The sequence below is a fragment of the Nymphaea colorata genome, chromosome 1, assembly GCF_008831285.2.
Source record: "Nymphaea colorata isolate Beijing-Zhang1983 chromosome 1, ASM883128v2, whole genome shotgun sequence".
NCBI classification, from domain to species: Eukaryota; Viridiplantae; Streptophyta; class Magnoliopsida; order Nymphaeales; family Nymphaeaceae; genus Nymphaea; species Nymphaea colorata.
Window position 1 is genome coordinate 27563144 of NC_045138.2, and position 19059 is coordinate 27582202.

A 19059-nucleotide genomic window follows, 5' to 3' on the forward strand; every position below is an offset into this window, starting at 1 on the left:
AAATAAACAAGCTATTGTAACTCATGCGGTCAACCACTTACAAATAAATAAATAAATGTTAATTCCAACCTGAGTTCGCATCAACGACTTTACACAAATAAATATATATAATCTCCTATATATATAATGTGTAAAGCCGACCTATGTTTTAGGCTGGTCCATCTATGCGTTGCTTTAAATTTAGAACTTCAGGTAATGCTTTTATAAAACCGACCACTCGGGCGAAACATACGTATCTGAAAGCTCAACAATCAACATAAAAGTCATTTCACCTTTTTAATAGTGTCTAGAAACTGCCATATATATATAATACCTTATCTGCATATCTATAAAATATTATTACTTTAATGGATATATATATATATAATAGTAAAAATAACTAGTTTAATATATATTTCTCACTAACCTCATTCTTAAAAACATATCTGTACGATTAGACTATAATATATATATATATATATATATGTATTAGTAATTAATTTTAATGGTATGGTATTTACCAGTTTTTCCTATATATATATATATGTGTGTGTAAAACAGTTAAATGCTGTGTGTCGAATCGCTAAATTTAAAAAAATTATTGGAAAAAACAGTGGGTAGATTCACATTATAACGGCTTATATTGTGGCGATAGTTTACAAATGTTTTATCCATTATTTATGGTCATTTTAACGATGAATTTTAAAATTGCTTCATCCAGCCATGGGCAGTGTTGACTTTCCATATACATATACTGAAATCTGCCGGCTATCTTTATTGTTTCTTTGATGGTTTTTTTATTTTCTGTCACGAAAAACACTAAAAATCATTGTTAGATGCCTTGAAAAACAGCGAATCAAACAAAAACCATGGCTAATACACATTTTTAAGACAGTCTTTTGGGATGTAATAATAAATATCTATCCGGCAACTAAAAGTAGCTGGCAGATTTCAACCTCTCTTTTTTCTCTCTCTCTCTCTCTCTCTCTCTAGATATATATATATATATATATATATATATATAGATAGAGAGAGAGAGAGAGAGAGAGATATTGATAAATATTAGACTACTTGGGTAAGTGATAAAAACCGGGCCTCTTAAATTTGAGCTAAAATGTGCTTCAAACAAAATGTGAACTTCATGATGTGTTGATAAACACTAATTTTATATAAATCAGATTTTGGTTTATATTATTATTTTTTAAATATTTATCATTTCTACCATCACAACTTTTATGTTATACTTGATCACTTTACCCTGACTGTTCATATAATGTGAAATGAAATATTAAATAGTTAGAACTTTTATGTTATATATATATATATATATATATATATATATATATATATATATATATATATATATATATATATATATATATATATATATAAGTTGGTAAAAACTTGACCACTTGGGTAGATCCTGGCATATTAAAATTAATTATTAAAACAATTTTTTTGTGCAATCTAGCCTCATAGATATGATCTTAAGAGTAACTTATTGAGAAACATATATTAACATATACTTCTTTTTGCAATGATTGAAAAATGAACTGCTTTTATAACATGAAAGTTGTGATGGTAGAAATGATAAATATTTAAAAAATAATAATATAAACCAAAATCTGATTTATATAAAATTAGTGTTTATCAACACATCATGAAGTTCACATTTTGTTTGAAGCACATTTTAGCTCAAATTTAAGAGGCCCGGTTTTTATCACTTACCCAAGTAGTCTAATATTTATCAATATCTCTCTCTCTCTCTCTCTCTCTCTATATATATATATATATATATATCTAGAGAGAGAGAGAGAGAGAGATAGAAAAGAGGTTGAAATCTGCCAGCTACTTTTAGTTGCCGGATAGATATTTATTATTACATCCCAAAAGACTGTCTTAAAAATGTGTATTAGCCAATATATATATATATATATATATGCTATGATGCAAATAAAATAAAATAAAAAAACTAAAGTTGCTACCGTATATCTAATAGCTCCAAAAGACGGCGCAAAATAATTGGTGAGAAGAGATCAGCGGTTCACGTCCTTTTCATAGTGAGCAGGAATGAAGCAATGGTCTCGCTTTTTACAAAAATTGGCGTTCGGGTCCAAGTTAATTGCTAGCTCCTTAGAAATGTACGCCTGCACGAATTAAATCTTAACTTATTTAGGAGCCGTGATCATGTTAGTTTTTACAAAAATAAATCCAATTTCTATATGTATCTGAATAATATCTATGTATGTCCGAATCTAAATCCGAATATGATTGAATGTCATTTCTTATCTCATAATCCGACCTGATTGCTTAAATCAGATACATTGACATTATTGGTTAAACTGTTTGCATCTATGAATAGTTTCATCACGTTCCTTGGAATAAAGACATAGTGCTTAAAGCACTTGTATCAAAAGTATAATGCTTCTCTCCTCAAATGCCATATTAAAGACACAACTACTTTTTTTTTTTTTTAACGAGTAGTTACATCTTGTTGCCATATAAACGACTTATATGGTCGTTTATAGTTACCTAATAGCTAAGTTATTCGAAGCGATGATTAACTAAAAACAAGCACAATGCGTAAATACCAGAAAACTCATAGAAAGGGACTTCTAAATTGTAATAAGAATAATCATCACATAGAAGGAAAAGTTAAAAAAATCATATATCGATGATGCGATTGCTTAAAGTTTTGCTTATTAATTGTTATATAACAAATTACAAGTAAGCAAATTGCATATAGATCTTAACATCTTAAGCCTCAAGGAAATATTATTTTTTTTACTTTTAAACACACACACATATATATATATATATGTGTGTGTGTGCGCACGCACTGAAAAACTAGTAGGTAACTCTTAGATGCTATATGAAGAATGAACAATCTTAGCACTTTATCTTATGCAAATCAATATAATGAAAAAAATGTATGAACTAATATTAGACAAATGCCTCATACTTTTTTCTTTTTCTTTATTCTTAACCAATAATATTAAAAAATAAAGGCCAAAGTTGTTCCTTCATCAGTCTAACCTGTGTGCGTAGCTTATGTGCCATGCTTCGAAGTGGTAGCTCTAGGTGCACACAAGTACTCAAAGAACAAAAAAATAAAATTAAAAAAATACCATTTTAATAATTTAATAATTAACTAGAAAAATAGGACGACATGTCAATAACATTCGGAAAAATGTGGGGGAAAAGAATAGTGGAAATCCATGTTCGTCCTAATTGCCGGCGTCTCGACAAAGCATTCGACGATTCAAGAATGACATCTTAACCACCATAAACTCCAAATTAAATGTGATGACTACAGTTTATACCCTGTTTGCCTTTTTTTTAATGACATTACAAACGCGGCGTACTTTTACTCCGGAGTTCAAATCTGTCGGATGTCTAATATTGTCTAGTGTTAAATATTAAATTCCGTCGCCCTTGATTATGAACAATGGTTTATGATGTCATGATGGTTCATGATGTATTTAACGATAATTTATATGGTTCTAACTCTTTCATGCAATTCGGTTCGTGTGTGCAATTGCCCACACCACCGCACAAAATTTACTGTATTTTCATATTGATGCCTTTTTCATTTTTTTTTACATATTAGTGCCCCTTAAAAACTTAAAATTTAAATTTTTATTTTTTTTAATGCCCTTTAATCAGAAATTTCGGACTTCACCACTAGACCTAATCCATAGAAAATCTAATTCTGTGTGTGAAAAGCCCGCGGCCAAGGGCCCGCTACTTTGGACATTTCTTTGTTTGTTTCTCGCACCACGATTACGCATGTTCAATGTGCAAAGACTGTTGTTATACTTGATCACTTTACCCTGACTGTTCATATAATGTGAAATGAAATATTAAATAGTTAGAACTTTTATGTTATATATATATATATATATATATATATAAGTTGGTAAAAACTTGACCACTTGGGTAGATCCTGGCATATTAAAATTAATTATTAAAACAATTTTTTTGTGCAATCTAGCCTCATAGATATGATCTTAAGAGTAACTTATTGAGAAACATATATTAACATATACTTCTTTTTGCAATGATTGAAAAATGAACTGCTTTTATAACATGAAAGTTGTGATGGTAGAAATGATAAATATTTAAAAAATAATAATATAAACCAAAACCTGATTTATATAAATTTAGTGTTTATCAACACATCATGAAGTTCACATTTTGTTTGAAGCACATTTTAGCTCAAATTTAAGAGGCCCGGTTTTTATCACTTACCCAAATAGTCTGATATTTATCAATATCTCTCTCTCTCTCTCTCTCTCTCTATATATATATATATATATATATATATATATATATATATATAGAGAGAGAGAGAGAGAGAGAGAGAGAGAGAGAGAGAGAGAGAGAGAAAGAGCTCTCAAATCTTTGGATTTGGAAAAGAGAAATTTTGATGATAATCTGTCATTTCAAAGATCGATGATAGATTTGGTAGGAATTGGCCCCAAATCAACGTCAACAGGAAACGCCATTGAACTTTGGACCCACAAACACAAGCCCAGAAAAATTTTCAAGTCGGTCCTATGGTGGTTGATGATCATGGATCCATCGTATTGCATTTGGCATTTGGGCCCGATATAGTCACCTTTCATATCCCACTAATTGGATTCAGATCAGACAGATCATTCATCAAACCGGTCCATTTATCTCGAGATCCGATTCTCCCATGGAAATTGTAAACTAAATCTGGATATTAGTTAGTGAGTTGGTGATCGGATCAAATATTCTCCAACTGGATCCTGATTAAACTGTTCAGGCATGTCTTATTAGCCGGATCTGATTGGACACCAAGGGTTTGGATTCACTACGGATGACTCTAATTTGGGTCGATACACAAATCATTGAAAACCCGTGATTTGTACGGTTGATAGTCGAAAACCTTTCTCAGTAATTTGATCCAATTTTATACCCGGATCTGGATTCAGTTATGAACTGAAATCCTGTGCTGCCAAATGTTTGATATGGAAGATACGAAAGAGATAAGATAAATACGGATTCAAACAATACTTTTTTGCTAGTATTCTAGAAGTGGTATGTCCGCTCCTCAAAATAGGATTAGTTAGTTTTCCTTTGGATAATATCCGAGATCAGACGTGATGTATTGTTTTGTTTATCCAAATCTAATAATTCGGGTCGGATCGTGTTTGCGTTTGCAGCCCGATCCAATTTTACTCCCCGAAGCGATGACATCAATAAAGCCGAGGGTGGGCCAAGGGGACAAGTCGTGCATTAAAAAAGATCTGCCCAGGCATTTTTGTCATTAAAGTCCCACAAGGGATAGATATGGCATTTTTGTGTTTCTCATGTCCAAGTTATGTCATGCTGTTTCCTCCTCCTCATCCACATCTCCCCTCGTTTGCAAATACATTTTGTATTTTTCGCTAATGCCCCCATCAGTCTATTTATTTTCTAAGTGGCGTCATATATTTCATTTTCTTCACTTCCGTGTCATCTATTTGTCGAATTTTAAGTAGCCAGTTTTTCTTTTCCATAAATTTCTGCTCTTTTTTGTTTAGAGTTTACTCGTTTATTTTTAAGTAAACTTATTTTTCTAACGCACTTTCATGCCCCGTCCTTCGTTTGGAAGAATAATCAGCACTAATTTTATTCACCTGTCATTTTTTAACTATACGAAATAGTCCATCTTTCTCACGATTTCTCTATATTTTTAACTCCATCGTTAATAAAAACCCGTAATTGTCTTCACAAATCACTTATTTCGATCCAATAATTTGTTAATAAACAATTTTCTGCTTCTTGTGTTTTTTTTATGATTGTTGAAACTTCAATTATGACCAATATGAAATATATTTAGAAAAGGAATTAAGGACAAAAACAATATCCATATAGGCTCAAGCATTAATTCCAGCACCCTTTTGATCCTTGAACCGAAATTTTTGGTTTAAATTGCATTTTATAAATAAAAATTCATTGGGAGTTTCTTTTCTCACATTTTGAAACCAAATGTTGCTTTTCTCTGCTAATTATGCGGAGAATTTCTCGCTCCCTACTTCGGTTAATGGAAAATGGTTCTGAAAATTTATTTTTCAGTTATACTCAATAGAACAAAATTCAGAAGATTCATCGTTTATAAAAAAGGAGAGTTTCTGTATATTATTCCCTCATGTTTAATATACAAATTCTTAATAAAATAAATTAAAGTAAAAATATCAAATGTTTTTTTTCGAAAAAAATAAATCAGATTTGATGTGTAGCCGTCTCATCTCATCATGGGATTTTTTTTTTCGATTTTTGGAAGTTTTAAATATTTCACAAGCACTTCTTTTTATAGGAGATGTGCAGAACAAACAATTTATAACATCAATATACGGAAAAAATTCTTGAAGGTCGTTTAAATTCAGGAAGAATTCATTAAACACACATTTTCTCTCTCTGGCTTTTTGTTATTAAATTAATTTTCCTTTTTATCTTCTTCTGATTAATTTTAAAAGCATGATTCTCCTTCAAAATTTACTGGAAAGGCGACGCTTTTTCTGAGTAAAAAGTTATCATTTTAAAGAGAAATTCCAGAATACCCCCTCTGATTTTTCCCCTCTCTCTCTCTTACTTTTTTCTCCAATAATTATTTTTCCTTTAAATTTCTTTAGTTCTTTCTTTTGTGTATTTTTTTATATTATACGGGAGAAGAAGAGAGAGAGGAACGGCTAGGGCGAGAAGAAGAGAGCGGTGGCGTTCTCGAATCTTTATTTTTTCCGTCTGCAAAGAGGAAAAAATAAGGAAAAGGGGGAAGAATTTCCGGAATCCGATTTTTTTTTTTTCTGCTTCTGCCTCGAATCATCTCCTCATCGTCGCCGATCGATCGTCTGTTTGCCCAACATCGGACGGCCGGTCGTTGTTCGTGAATTATCCGAGCTGCTTCTCCCGCGGATGACAGGCTGGCTGCATTCCCGCCGCCTCCAGCCGGAGCGCGGCTGATGATTGCCGCAGGGATCGCCAATCACGCGACGGATCTTTGGTGCCGGATGCCGTTTTTCGCCGGTGCGAGTGCTTGATTCGACCGGAGGATGATGGTCGACGGGATCGGGAGCTCCGGGGGCCCGCCGCCACAGCCGCTTGAGTGGAAATTCTCGCAGGTGTTCGGCGAGCGGACGGCCGGGGAGGAGGTGCAGGAAGGTGTGGGTTTTTCCGTTCTCTCCGATCTGGTTCTTTCCAGTTTTGCTGTATCTGTTTTTTTCCCTTCACAGGCCTCTGGTTCTAGGGAATTCGGGTTCATATTGTTTGAGGTGGGCTCAAGGCTAGGGTTTTGTTAGCTTCGTCGATCGATCTTAGATGGGTGGTTCTCCTGTTATGGATTTGTCGGAGGGTGTAGGATTTGATACTTTTTGGGCGAAGTTTATTTAGGGGGAAGCTCGGATTTGCGCGGTTTATTTATGAGGGTGTTTTTTTTACGGAGAAATTCTGGCGTAATAACTAATCTATGATTGAAGGGCTTTGGTTACCTTTCATTGATAACTTATGCGGGAAAATTCGTCACTTTGGTTCTTGTTTCTTCATTTTTCTTCGAGGTTTCGGTGTTTGTCAACATTTGGGTGGTTAGTCTCCTTCGGTTCTCATGAATACGTGTATTTCTCTGTCAGAAACAGTAGAGCTAATGACTGGTTCACGGTTTCATTTTTCGCTGAGCTCAACCTTGAGTTGTGCTGAATGCAAGATTTATCATGGATACTTGTCCAGAAACTTAGAAGGTTTTAGGATCTCGGCAATTGGTTAAGGAATATTTTACATTTGGCCACAGGCTTTTTGTCTTCGTGTATTTGACTAGTAGTTGTCTTTGAGCTCAGCCGGAAGATGGTTGCGGTAGGTATGATAGGATTGGAAGAGTCGGTGGTTCACCTTGGCGGTGAATTCGTCGATGGAGAAAATGCACGTTGTAGTTTGAACTTTTATGGTATGTGGTCACTATTTACCAATAGAGGATATATGTTTGTTATTTGTTAGATTTGGCTAGATCATCGCATTGTCTTGGCTATGTTATACTACTTTTGTGTGTAGATCTAAATAAATATGCTGCTTATCTGTACGTAAGTATATATTATATCGATTTTGTGGCACACATCATCTTGCTCTGGTGCAATTATGCCTTCTCAGGATGTTGTGTATTGCAATGCGTAAATTGCTGCTGGGTCTTTCCAAGTTGAGCCCCTCCAAAAGGAGCTTACCGTTTGTGGTACCCACTAAGTACAATGCATTCATTTCAGTTTATTTATCCAAAATAACTGTATGCCAGTGGTGCAACAAAATTGTTTTATAGTCAAGACGTTGACATTGTTTTTGTAGCACATGAAATTTTGGCTAATAATATGATTTATGCTGAGCCATAAATATAAAGTGAAGAGATAGCAAGATCTCCCTACTGCATTCCTCAAAGTGATATTAAACAAACAAAACATGGCAATATGACATGCATGTTTAGATGGGAAAAGTAACCTTCCTATACAGCTATTGCATACATATAATGGTGATACGTAGCCATTGGCAATACTTTTCCTGTTTTGGTCATCACTGTTTTTGTCAGAGTATCGTGACAATCACTTCCTTTATATGATTTTTGCTTTAGTCTTGTCATCTTTATCTGACTGAATATTCTGGTTTTTTTGAATCATTCAAGAAGGTAGCTTGTCATATCATAACTTCTGATTGGCCTTTGTTTTTGCTAGCGTGGTAATAGATTGGCTCGGGCTTAAGTTACAAGTAACCTAACCTTAAAAACATCACATTTTAAGGCCATCAACTTTCATCCGATGAGGCTGCCATTGTCACTCTCTGCCAACCCCTTGCTTCTTCCATTTTCTTCCCTTGGGTCAGATTTGGCATTTGTAAAAGGATTTCTCCACCAGTCTTATTAAGTGGCAAATGGTTTTTTTTTTTTAATGTATGAGCAGACTAAATGTCACCTCACACATAAGTCATTATTACTGTAGAGTGTAGAGAGCCTCTTCTTTGGTCCATCTCTTTCCATCTATTCGTTATCCATTACCAAGGTGAAATTTCTTGGTATGTGGGCTATGTCTTACATTTTCAGATGCTTGAAGCAAAAGAAAGAGATAACAGAGTTAAATGCTGCACGAACTCACTAGAAGAACACGAAGAGCTGACGACAAGGTAACTTGGCAGTGCCCTAGGTGCACTCTGTAGTCTGCGCACAAAAGAACACCGATCTACTACACTTACTCTTTGAGATCATAGGAAACCCTTACAAAATGCTGTCATACGTGGGAAAATATTGTTTTCTTAGGAGGAATTCATAATTCTGGATGCATTGTATCACCAAAGTATATCTGCTGGCCATGATCAATCTGAGGAACAGGTTTTCTTGGAGGGAATTTTCCAACTATGCCTTTTTATGGTGTAGGATTGAAATAAAAAATGAGAAGCTTTTATTGACTGTTCTTCGTGGTTGGGAATATATGTATATATATATATGTGTGTGTGTGTGTGTGTGTGTATATATATGTATATATAAATGAAAAGGTCAATGTTCTTGAGACGTGCACTGACTGGAATGGGTGATGGTATTCTCCAAATTCTTGCAATATATAAGTTGCAGCCAAGTAAGAATTTGAGCCTTGCACCTTAAGAGTAATGGAAGAGCAAAGCAGGTTTCAAAAGGCCAAAAGGGTATCCTTGTGACATACTATATGGAGGCTTCCTGAATAAATTCCACAGTACCCAGTGGGCCTATGGGCATCTATATATTGGTAGTAGTTGAAGAGTAAAACATTGTTAGTCCTATGCTTGTTGTGTCACTGTTGAGCTCAGTGGGCCCAATAAATCAAACGTTTAGTTGTCTGAAACATCAAATATGCTAAATCAGACTATCAATTGGTGTGCCTTCACATTATGTTGTTGGTTTTCTTCTAATATTTTGTTATGCCTTTTCAGTTTCCTTCTGTTGTACTTTCTTTATTTTGTTTTCTTAGGCTTTTCTTTTTCTTATAAACTCCTTTCTTCTTTTTTACTATGTGCCCTTTTAATGAAGAACATATTTTATATCTGCATCTTTACTTATTCTGCCGAAATCAGCAGTTGACTTGATTATTTTTCTCAATGGGGTGGAATTTGTTTATTAGTTCCTTTTTTATTTGTACTTTGGACTAACTGGTCTCTTGCTGCAGTTGATATTATCTCAGCAATTGAATTCGATAAAACTGGTGACCATCTTGCTACTGGAGACCGGGGAGGGCGCGTAGTTCTATTTGAACGGACAGATGTGAAGGATGTAAGTCAATGCCTCTGTAATCATTTCTTTGCTCATCATGTCCAAATTCTATATTCTGGGCTCAGATGTGTTCTTTTTCTGCCAAGGTTAAGTTTTGTGCATTCATGTTATGTAGCATCATTCTCAAAGAGAGCTGGAGAGGCTGGACTATCCCATCAACAGACATCCTGAATTTCGTTATAAAACAGAGTTCCAAAGCCATGAACCTGAGGTCATAATCTTATCATCTACTTTTTGGAGATTTTAATTGTGAATAAATAGGTTATTGACTGTATGTTCTTTTTTATTTAGTTTGATTATCTTAAAAGTTTGGAAATTGAGGAGAAGATCAATAAGATCAGGTGGTGCCAAACAGCCAATGGGGCATTGTTTCTTCTCTCAACAAATGACAAAACAATAAAGTATTGGAAGGTAAGGAAATTTATTTGACAGAGATTCACTTAAGTGCATCTGCTGAAGCTCTTCCTTTTAGTTGAATATATGAATTTCATGCTGAATTCTAGACGTCATAAACAAGCATGCTGAACCTTTTTTCATGTTCGTTGGTGAAAAACAAACTAGTGGTAGTTTGTAATTTCAAATGACTATTATCATAATGGTGGTAATGCCATAGGTAGAAGATTTTTTGTATCTTTGTGTGCCAAGTGAGCGCTCATTTTTTCATTTTAGAAAAAATGGATTTTTTTTTTCGGGGTGGGGGGGGGGAGGGTGTAATAGTTCGTCGGACCATTAGGTCACTGTTAGGTATGTATCTTTGCTTGTGCAGTTTTGAAGAAAACACCCTGTATGTGGCCATACATGCCATATATTTTGTGTTTAATCTAGTAACTATGACATGAAAGTCAATGGATGCAGATTGCTTTACCACTAATGTTTAGATTTAGGCCTATGTGTACATTTAATTGAATGCATTTGGATGCATGAAGAATATCTTCATTTTATCCTTTTGATTTTGAAATTTCATCCTTGTATACTCGTGCTTTCTGCCTTGCCTCATGGCAGGTCCAAGAGAAGAAGGTGAAGAAAATATGTGACATGAATGTAGACCCTTCTGTACCTGTGGGGAATGGCAGTTTGACTGGTTCAAGCAGTTCCTCACCCAGCCGTAAGATGTATCTTCCTAATGGTGGATGTTCTGAAGGCCCATACAATTTGTTGAACAACGACTTTGTGTTTCCTGTAGGAGGAATCCCATCTCTTCGTTTGCCAGTGGTAGTTGTACTCAATCTTAGCCCTTTTTTTTGTTTAATTATCCTATTTTACTAATTCAGTAATTCAGTTGTACTGGGTTAATTCTATAAATGGTCAGTCTTTGGAGATTTGATGTGCTTCGTATAATATAGCATGCCTTAGTTTTGGAATTTTGGGTTCTGTTGATTTCACTTGCTGCTGTGTATCTCTCATGATCTCATCTTTAAGCACATGTCTGAAGAACTTATACGTTGTGGAATCATTTTATACTGTTATTACATTTAGTGTTCTGAGACAATCCTATCGCCTATTGGCAGGTGGCTAGCAATGAAACGAGCCTTGTTGCAAGATGCAGGAGAGTGTATGCTCATGCGCATGACTATCACATCAACTCCATTTCAAACAACAGGTGTGTTCTTCTCTGTTCAGCTTCACGCCCATCTTCATTATATCTATTAATCTATGGTTTCCATCTGGTTATCTTCTTTTAGTTGTTTTCAGTTCCTTGAAATAGTTCCATTTGTGCTGCTATGATATTCTTGCATGTCTTTCAAGCATCTCAAGGTCATGTACTGTAAATTTACATGTTGAATTCTGCAGTTTCATATGTGTATTTGAACATAAATTGCTTTCTTTGCTACATTATTTTCTAGCTGATCCATATGGGGGATGTGGTTATGCATGTTAAGGTGAGGCACATACCTTATGAGCTCTAATTCCTGTCTCCTTCCTTTTCTGCCTCATAAGATCAGGACAATTACTAAAAGTCGAAAAGTAATAAGACAGATCCTTGCCAGTTTGACTTACGTGGTGAGCAAAAAGCAAATGATTTTACTTGACATGCCTGTCCTTGTGGCGAACAAGAGTTTTCATTTATTTATTTTAATTGGGGGGATTGAAGGGGAACTGAGGGAGTTTTAACAAGGCTTAAGATTGTGGAGAAAATATGCGGCCTTCTGGTGCATTGTGAGAACTAAGCTTGAGCCTGAGATTCATGCAACATTTTAGTTTTAGTGAAGTGGTATATGCTGTTGGAGTTTTGCTGCCTGCCTGGGTACATGATCATAAAAATCAATGCTGTCTGATACTTTACCAACTAAAAATCCTGGTAATCCTATTGGCTTATTGCGAGTTGTATTTCTATATTTTTATGGATTCCAATTAGGTGCCTTTTGTGAAGTTGGCAGAAGACCACATTGTAAGATAAACTTTGTTAGGCAGCTTTTACTATTGTAGGTTAATATAGTTGAAATGTCAGGATGAAAACTTACTCAGTATTTTGATACGATTGCATTGAATAATGTGATGAAATCAAATTTTGCAATAGTCACGCGGATGGTGTGATTGTGTCTAAGACTCTAAATATGGAAACAGCCTAATTGATTCTTTTTGAATTTATGAATTTGCCTTTTTGGCCTTTTCCAAATTTATGTGGAGCGATTCTAGGTTTTTCTCGTCTAGCAAATCTCTCTGTCTCTCTCTCACTCTCCCTCTCTGTCTATCTCTGTGTGTGTCTCTCTCTCTCTATTTACATACACACATAAAAACCAAAACCTGCTTGCCAAATGCATCTGCCCGTCTTAAACCATTAATGGCTGGCCTTTTCCCCGATTTCAGTTTCATGACGGAAATGTGTAGGTTTTAGGGATAAGAAGCCATCAAGGATGCAGTCCTATCTTTTTCTGAGTAATCATGTCGTTAAAAATCTCTGGCATTTATTAGCAGATGGTCTTGTGATCATGCAGTCCTCAATAATAGGTTGCACACTACAAATTTAGATGATCTGAAGTTCTGGCTTCTATTGTGTAGTTTTTACCTGAATGTGTTACATAAACAATCATCATGAGTATTTGTCTATCATGATGGCCATTGCTGTTGTTGCTATTGTCAATTCTTTTGAGCTTGCTTGTTTGATGCTCATAAGGTATATTTACAAATCTTGGTCTGCTTGTTACTTTCTTTAGAGGATGACTTTTATCTGATCTCTTGCCATTTTTGCGTGCTATTCTTATTTGATCTGGCAAATACTTATCCGCAATTTTGGTAATTAAAAAACAATATTTTATACTTTTTGAGCAGTGCTTTACTTTTAATCGTCTAATTAGAAGTGCATAATTTACAATTCTTGAACCTATGATAGATTTGTCACTTTTTCTATTCCAGTGATGGAGAAACCTTTATATCTGCTGATGACTTGCGGATTAATTTGTGGAACCTTGAAATAAGCAACCAGAGTTTTAACATAGTCGATGTCAAGCCAGCAAACATGGAAGATCTCACTGGTACGAGCCTTGTCAATTTTATGGGCATGCTTATTACTGTCTTGTTGTCCGTGACTCCATATACTTGTCCTATGTGTTCGAGGAATACCAGAAATTTTTAAAATTAGCTGCTCAAAGCACCATTCACATACACCACAAGAATGTGAGTAATGGACAGAATATATATTCAGTTTTCTATACTCTTATTTGTTGATGACAAAATATTTTGTTGAATGTGCTCATCTGATTATTTTTCACACAGAAGGTAGATTTTGAAAATGATAAGGTTTTTTATTTATAAAAAATTGAGCTACTGTAAAATAAAGTTGCTTTAGTAGGGTATTAGAATCATCAGAATTCAGAACCATGAAGTTAAGAAAAGATTCATAATCAAGAAGCTGTATTTGGTGACGAGGCAAAATTTGATGCCAATTCCAGCTAGTCGGTTGTTTTTCACCCTGATTTTTTTCTCGTTGCTTCTGACTGTGGAATGTTGATGTTACTAATTGTCACAAACATGGGAAAATATCGGCAAGGTTTTTCTCGGCAATTCAAAAATAAAAAATCCTAAAAATAAAAAAAATAAAACTATTAATGCAACAAATGCAGAGCTTTCATGTTCTTTCTTGTAAGTGCCTATGTTTGTTCTCAAGGAAAAATCAAATATTGTGACCATAAGTTGCTTAAACGCTCCAAGTAATGAGTCCTGTATTTATTTAATTTGGTAACCATTTGAGTGTTGGAACTTGGAAGTGATTTAATTGTTATTTTTTATTATTTCTAATGCAATCCTGCATGTTGTAGGTAACATCTGTTTGTTATTTTTGTTTTGTGAAATTCAGGTTCTTTCATAGAGAGTACTTTTTTCCTCGTTTTTTTTTTTTTTTTTTTTGTATTTTCTGAATTTTTTAACTTTTTGGTGAATTTTTAAAATTTAGAAGTTAAATTTGCAATGTTTTACAACATTCTACATTAAGTATCTAACTTTGGGCCCAACACATAGGAGTTGTGTTACACGTTTTGCAACATTACTCCAATTAGCCAACTGTCAAGATGGAAGGGCATAATAATAGCATGCTTAAATGCCCTTCGTAAAGAAATGAATCTATGGCTTTGTAGTCAATATTAACCTCAAAAGTCTCTTTGGTTTATGTCATCTGTTAGTATGAGGAATATCCTCTCCTCCCTTACTGCAAAGTTTTGTCTGATGGTTTTCATTTGTGCCATACTGTTTCAATGCTTATATATCCATGTTTGGGTTAGACTAGTAATGGAAAATATGTGTTTGTGTTTAAGCACTTTTGCTGAATAATCATTAATCTCACAACTCACATTGGTTGGTATTTTACAGAGGTAATTACTTCTGCTGAGTTTCATCCTATCCATTGCAATACATTAGCATACAGCAGCTCAAAAGGTTCAATTCGTCTCATTGACTTGCGACAATCAGCTTTATGTGATACTCATGCAAAATTGTAAGCTTTTCCGTGGCAGTTATATATTGTCTCTTAGTTGTCTTGGTTTTCATTACCTGTCCTCCAGTTATAAATTGTGTCCCTACAATCGGGTGACTTGTTGACGATAGATCTTATCCATCTTCCCAGGTTTGAGGAGCATGAGGCTCCTAGTTCAAGGTCCTTTTTCACTGAAATTATTGCTTCCATATCAGACATTAAGTTTGCCAAGGATGGGAGATACATTCTTAGTCGTGACTATATGACTCTCAAGGTACTTGGTTCCACGTTCCTTTTTCTCCATCGTTTTAGTATATGCATAATAATAATAACAGTACCATCTTGTGTGATGAAATTTTAGTTTATCTTATGTTATAGTGTTAAGGAATTTTGTAGTTAGAAAAGAGAGAGTCTAATAGGTTTTATGATGAATTAAATAATCTTCATCTTCACTTATATTTTTACTGGGCAAATATTTGCCAATGTGGAATAGAAAGATGAATGTTGAAGGAAGCTAAGTGTACAAGAGTATACCATTTTGGGTGACAAAAGCTGTGTTGGCATGTGGGTCTAGGATACTGGTACTTACACTGTACTGAATACTCATGGTTCTTACCTTATCCTGGATCAGATACAGACCTGATCCATCTTGAAGGCATTCTTAGCTCTAACTTTGTTATTATTATAGATCATGCGTATTTTTTTGGCATCTTCAGTTACAAAGGATTATGCATGAATTTGTAAACTATTATCTGTACATGCTCCTGCACTTGTAGTCTCAACAATGTGACTTAGAAAGTTAGACAGGAAAAGGGAGCCAATGGCCAAAAAGTAATTTGGATCCATTTATCATGTTTAAGCAAATTGAAAATTATTTTGATTAGAATCAGTACGTGGTCTGTCTCATTGGCAGCTAGCAGATGCTTTATATTGAAATGTTGTTGGCAAAATTTCAGATTAGTGATAGATAAGTTTATTATAAATCATTGCCCTGCTCCTGCGTCTCCTGATTTGCGTAATATGATAAACATCTCGTCATCTCTTTTTCAGTAAAAATCTGGATTGGTTGTTTTGAGTGTCTTCTTTCTTTTGAAGCTTCTGAATTTGACTTCATTTATGCATGTATATTAATTGCAAGCATATTTTAATAAATAAAATAGATTGGATTTAGTCCCTCTCAATGGGGATCTACAAGTTCTTGTATCTGTGATTGTTAAAGCGGGAATTTGCAAAGATTTATGAATGTGTTCACGTTTGAAATCTTTCCTCCTTGTGGATAGTCTGCAACTAGTTTAGCACATTCATAAAAAATAGTGTATCACTTAATGATATTTTTGTGATCGGATACCTTTTCCCCACTTTATTATGCTTACATCTGCTGGTTTTGTGACTGATAGCTTTGGGACATAAACATGGATTCTGGGCCCGTGTCTACTTTCCAAGTTCACGAATATCTTAGACCAAGGGTATCTCCTTGCTTTTCATCTAAAATATTTTCATGCTTGTCAAGAAGCTGATGTTTTGGAAATGATGTTTTTGCAGCTATGTGATTTATATGAAAATGATGCAATTTTTGATAAATTTGAATGTTGTCTGAGTGGAGATGGGCTTCGGGTAGCCACAGGTTCTTACAGGTTTGTATTTGATGGCAAAATTATCGAAATCTTCTATTTTAAGCTACAACCATTTTATTTTATGGCCCTGACTGTGTGCATGGTCTTAGCAATTTGTTTCGGGTGTTTGGTTGTGTTCCTGGGAGCAATGAAGCAACTACTTTGGAAGCTAGCAAAAATCCTATGAGGTATTATCCTCTATAGCATTTCATATTAATGAACTGTTAATGCTGCTTCTTGTTCTTATCCCATGTTTTATTTACCTGAAATAACTGTCGAGTTGCATTTTGTTTTTTTGATTTGGTAATTCTTGCTTGACATTTGCGTATCTATTTTCAGCTTTACTTATGTCACATGGGTGCAGGGATGTGACTTCATATATATATATATATATATATATATATATATTCATCACCTGAGTGCCTGAGATGGGGAAGATGCAAACCGCTTTTCAACCATTGGGGAGGATGAAGAGGGTCTAACTTTGGCCTTCTTTTGATTTTGTCCCTTTTATTATGAGTAAATTAATTTAAGTTAACCCTAAAGCAAGACATAAATGGACTCTGTCAAAGTTGACAGGATCGACAGGGTAACTCTTGCCATGGGTGTGGGGCTGAACCCATACGGCTTGACAGTGTCCATAGTGAGTCCAAACCCACATAGTGGAGCCCATGTGTCATAAGTAGAGAAAGAACATGGTAATTCTCTGCCTTAGGATTGGTTAACCCTAAGAAGAGAAAGAGGCTTAAATTTAGTCTCATTTTGTGATATGTGTGTCTGTTGTAGTAATGATAACTAGTTTAATTTTACCTGTCTTTGGATTCTCAATGATTTTGATAGTGGGAGAAATTTTCGGTAGTTTATGTTAGCTATACATTTTACTTCCACGAGCTGCTGCTTCAGACACCTTGTGGATGGTGGTGCATGTTTGTGGATTTTGGATGCCATAAGGTGTTTGGAAAGAGCATTATGTTAGGAAGTTTGGAAAAAATGTCTCTTTCTAGATCTGACAGTTAAACAGTAGACATAATTGTGCAATGTTCTCTGAAGAAAGAACGTAGTGTTCTTGGAACGTGTTCGGAAGACACAATATTCTTTATATCAAATGCTTTTTATAAATCACGGTGCAGAGTGTAAGCATGCACAGAAAGCATAGTTATGGTTGATTTACATTGAACATCAAGAATAACACAATTATAAAGTGATAGATACATATGTAATCAGAAATATCTGGAGTTTTTATTGTGCTTTACTGTTGGTCTTGGCCATGATTTTAGTTTGATGTTTGCGTTCACTCATATTGACTGCTTTCTTACAGGAGACAAGTGGTGACCCCTGCAAGGTCCTCCAGATCACTGAGCAGCTTAACACGAGTTGTTAGACGTGGTAAGCATCGTGCTGTCATGATATTGTCCTGTCTTGTTGCTTGATGCTTGCCATCTTGTGTGCAGAAATTTCCTTGTTCTACTTGTGAATTTCATTTTCCCTTACGAAGATATGAATCTGTAACAGGTAGTGAGAGCCCAGGTGTCGATGCAAATGGAGGTGCCTTTGATTTCACAACAAAGTTGCTACACCTAGCATGGCACCCATCAGAGAATTCAATTGCATGTGCAGCTGCAAACAGCCTCTACATGTATTATGCATAATAGCAGCCTCCACATACCTGCTGATTGGCCAGTTCTTGGAGGTGATTAGTTGAGGTGATTGTGTTTCAACTGAAGAAAATGGGCCCAAGTGCCTCCGAGCCTCTCTGTAGCATTTCACTGAATGGGGCTCACAGGATGCAGTGCGGATTGATGAGGAAGTAAAGTATGTCCTTTTCTTTTTTGTTTCAGAGCAAGTTGCTCAATTCTATTTCTTTGTAGAAAAGATTTGAGGTCTTTTCTGACTCTTAGCTCTACAACAACCAAAGGAAGTCTCTCACTACCCAAAATTCTGGACGCCACAGGGAATCTGACAATGCCTTTGCTGTGTGGCCTGTGAGGCCCCTGGGGCTTGTATTTGTTGGACTAACGCTTGGGCACATGGGAAGTTATATCACGAATCATTCTTGTGCATTTTCTATGCTGATCTTCTGATTTTATTCCTCGGATAATGAGAATTCTTGACGTGTTAGTTTAATATATTGTATGAATCCCATGTTTTTAATTATCAACTTTGTGGTGTTGATCAGGGAAGCAAGTGGGTTTAGTTTACCTTTCTATATATATCTCCAGGTGATGGGCTGCCAATCTCAAACCGTGGCAGATGTGTATTTAGCTGTCCGCCTCCTGGATTGTATG

At 35.1% G+C, this 19059-nt stretch overlaps 1 protein-coding gene across 3 annotated transcripts; it reads left to right on the forward strand.

The window, feature by feature from the left end:
• Positions 1-6645: 6645 nt before the first annotated feature.
• Positions 6646-18932, forward strand: LOC116257143 (serine/threonine protein phosphatase 2A 55 kDa regulatory subunit B beta isoform). Of its 3 annotated transcripts, XR_007573500.1 has the most exons (15): positions 6646-7149; positions 10152-10255; positions 10371-10466; positions 10547-10666; positions 11258-11470; positions 11764-11855; positions 13610-13728; positions 15059-15182; positions 15312-15435; positions 16559-16627; positions 16704-16795; positions 16885-16962; positions 18093-18160; positions 18287-18586; positions 18726-18932. XR_007573500.1 is itself a non-coding variant. In XM_031633758.2 (14 exons), the coding sequence occupies exons 1-14, from the start codon at positions 7041-7043 to the stop codon at positions 18421-18423; spliced, it is 1545 nt and encodes a 514-aa protein (XP_031489618.1). In that variant the 5' UTR covers positions 6646-7040; the 3' UTR covers positions 18424-18932. The 3 variants fall into 3 exon arrangements, 2 of the variants coding, with proteins under 2 accessions (XP_031489618.1, XP_031489625.1); XM_031633758.2 differs by having other exon boundaries at positions 18287-18932; XM_031633765.2 differs by having other exon boundaries at positions 11258-11467; positions 18287-18932.
• The last annotated feature ends 127 nt before the right edge of the window (positions 18933-19059 follow it).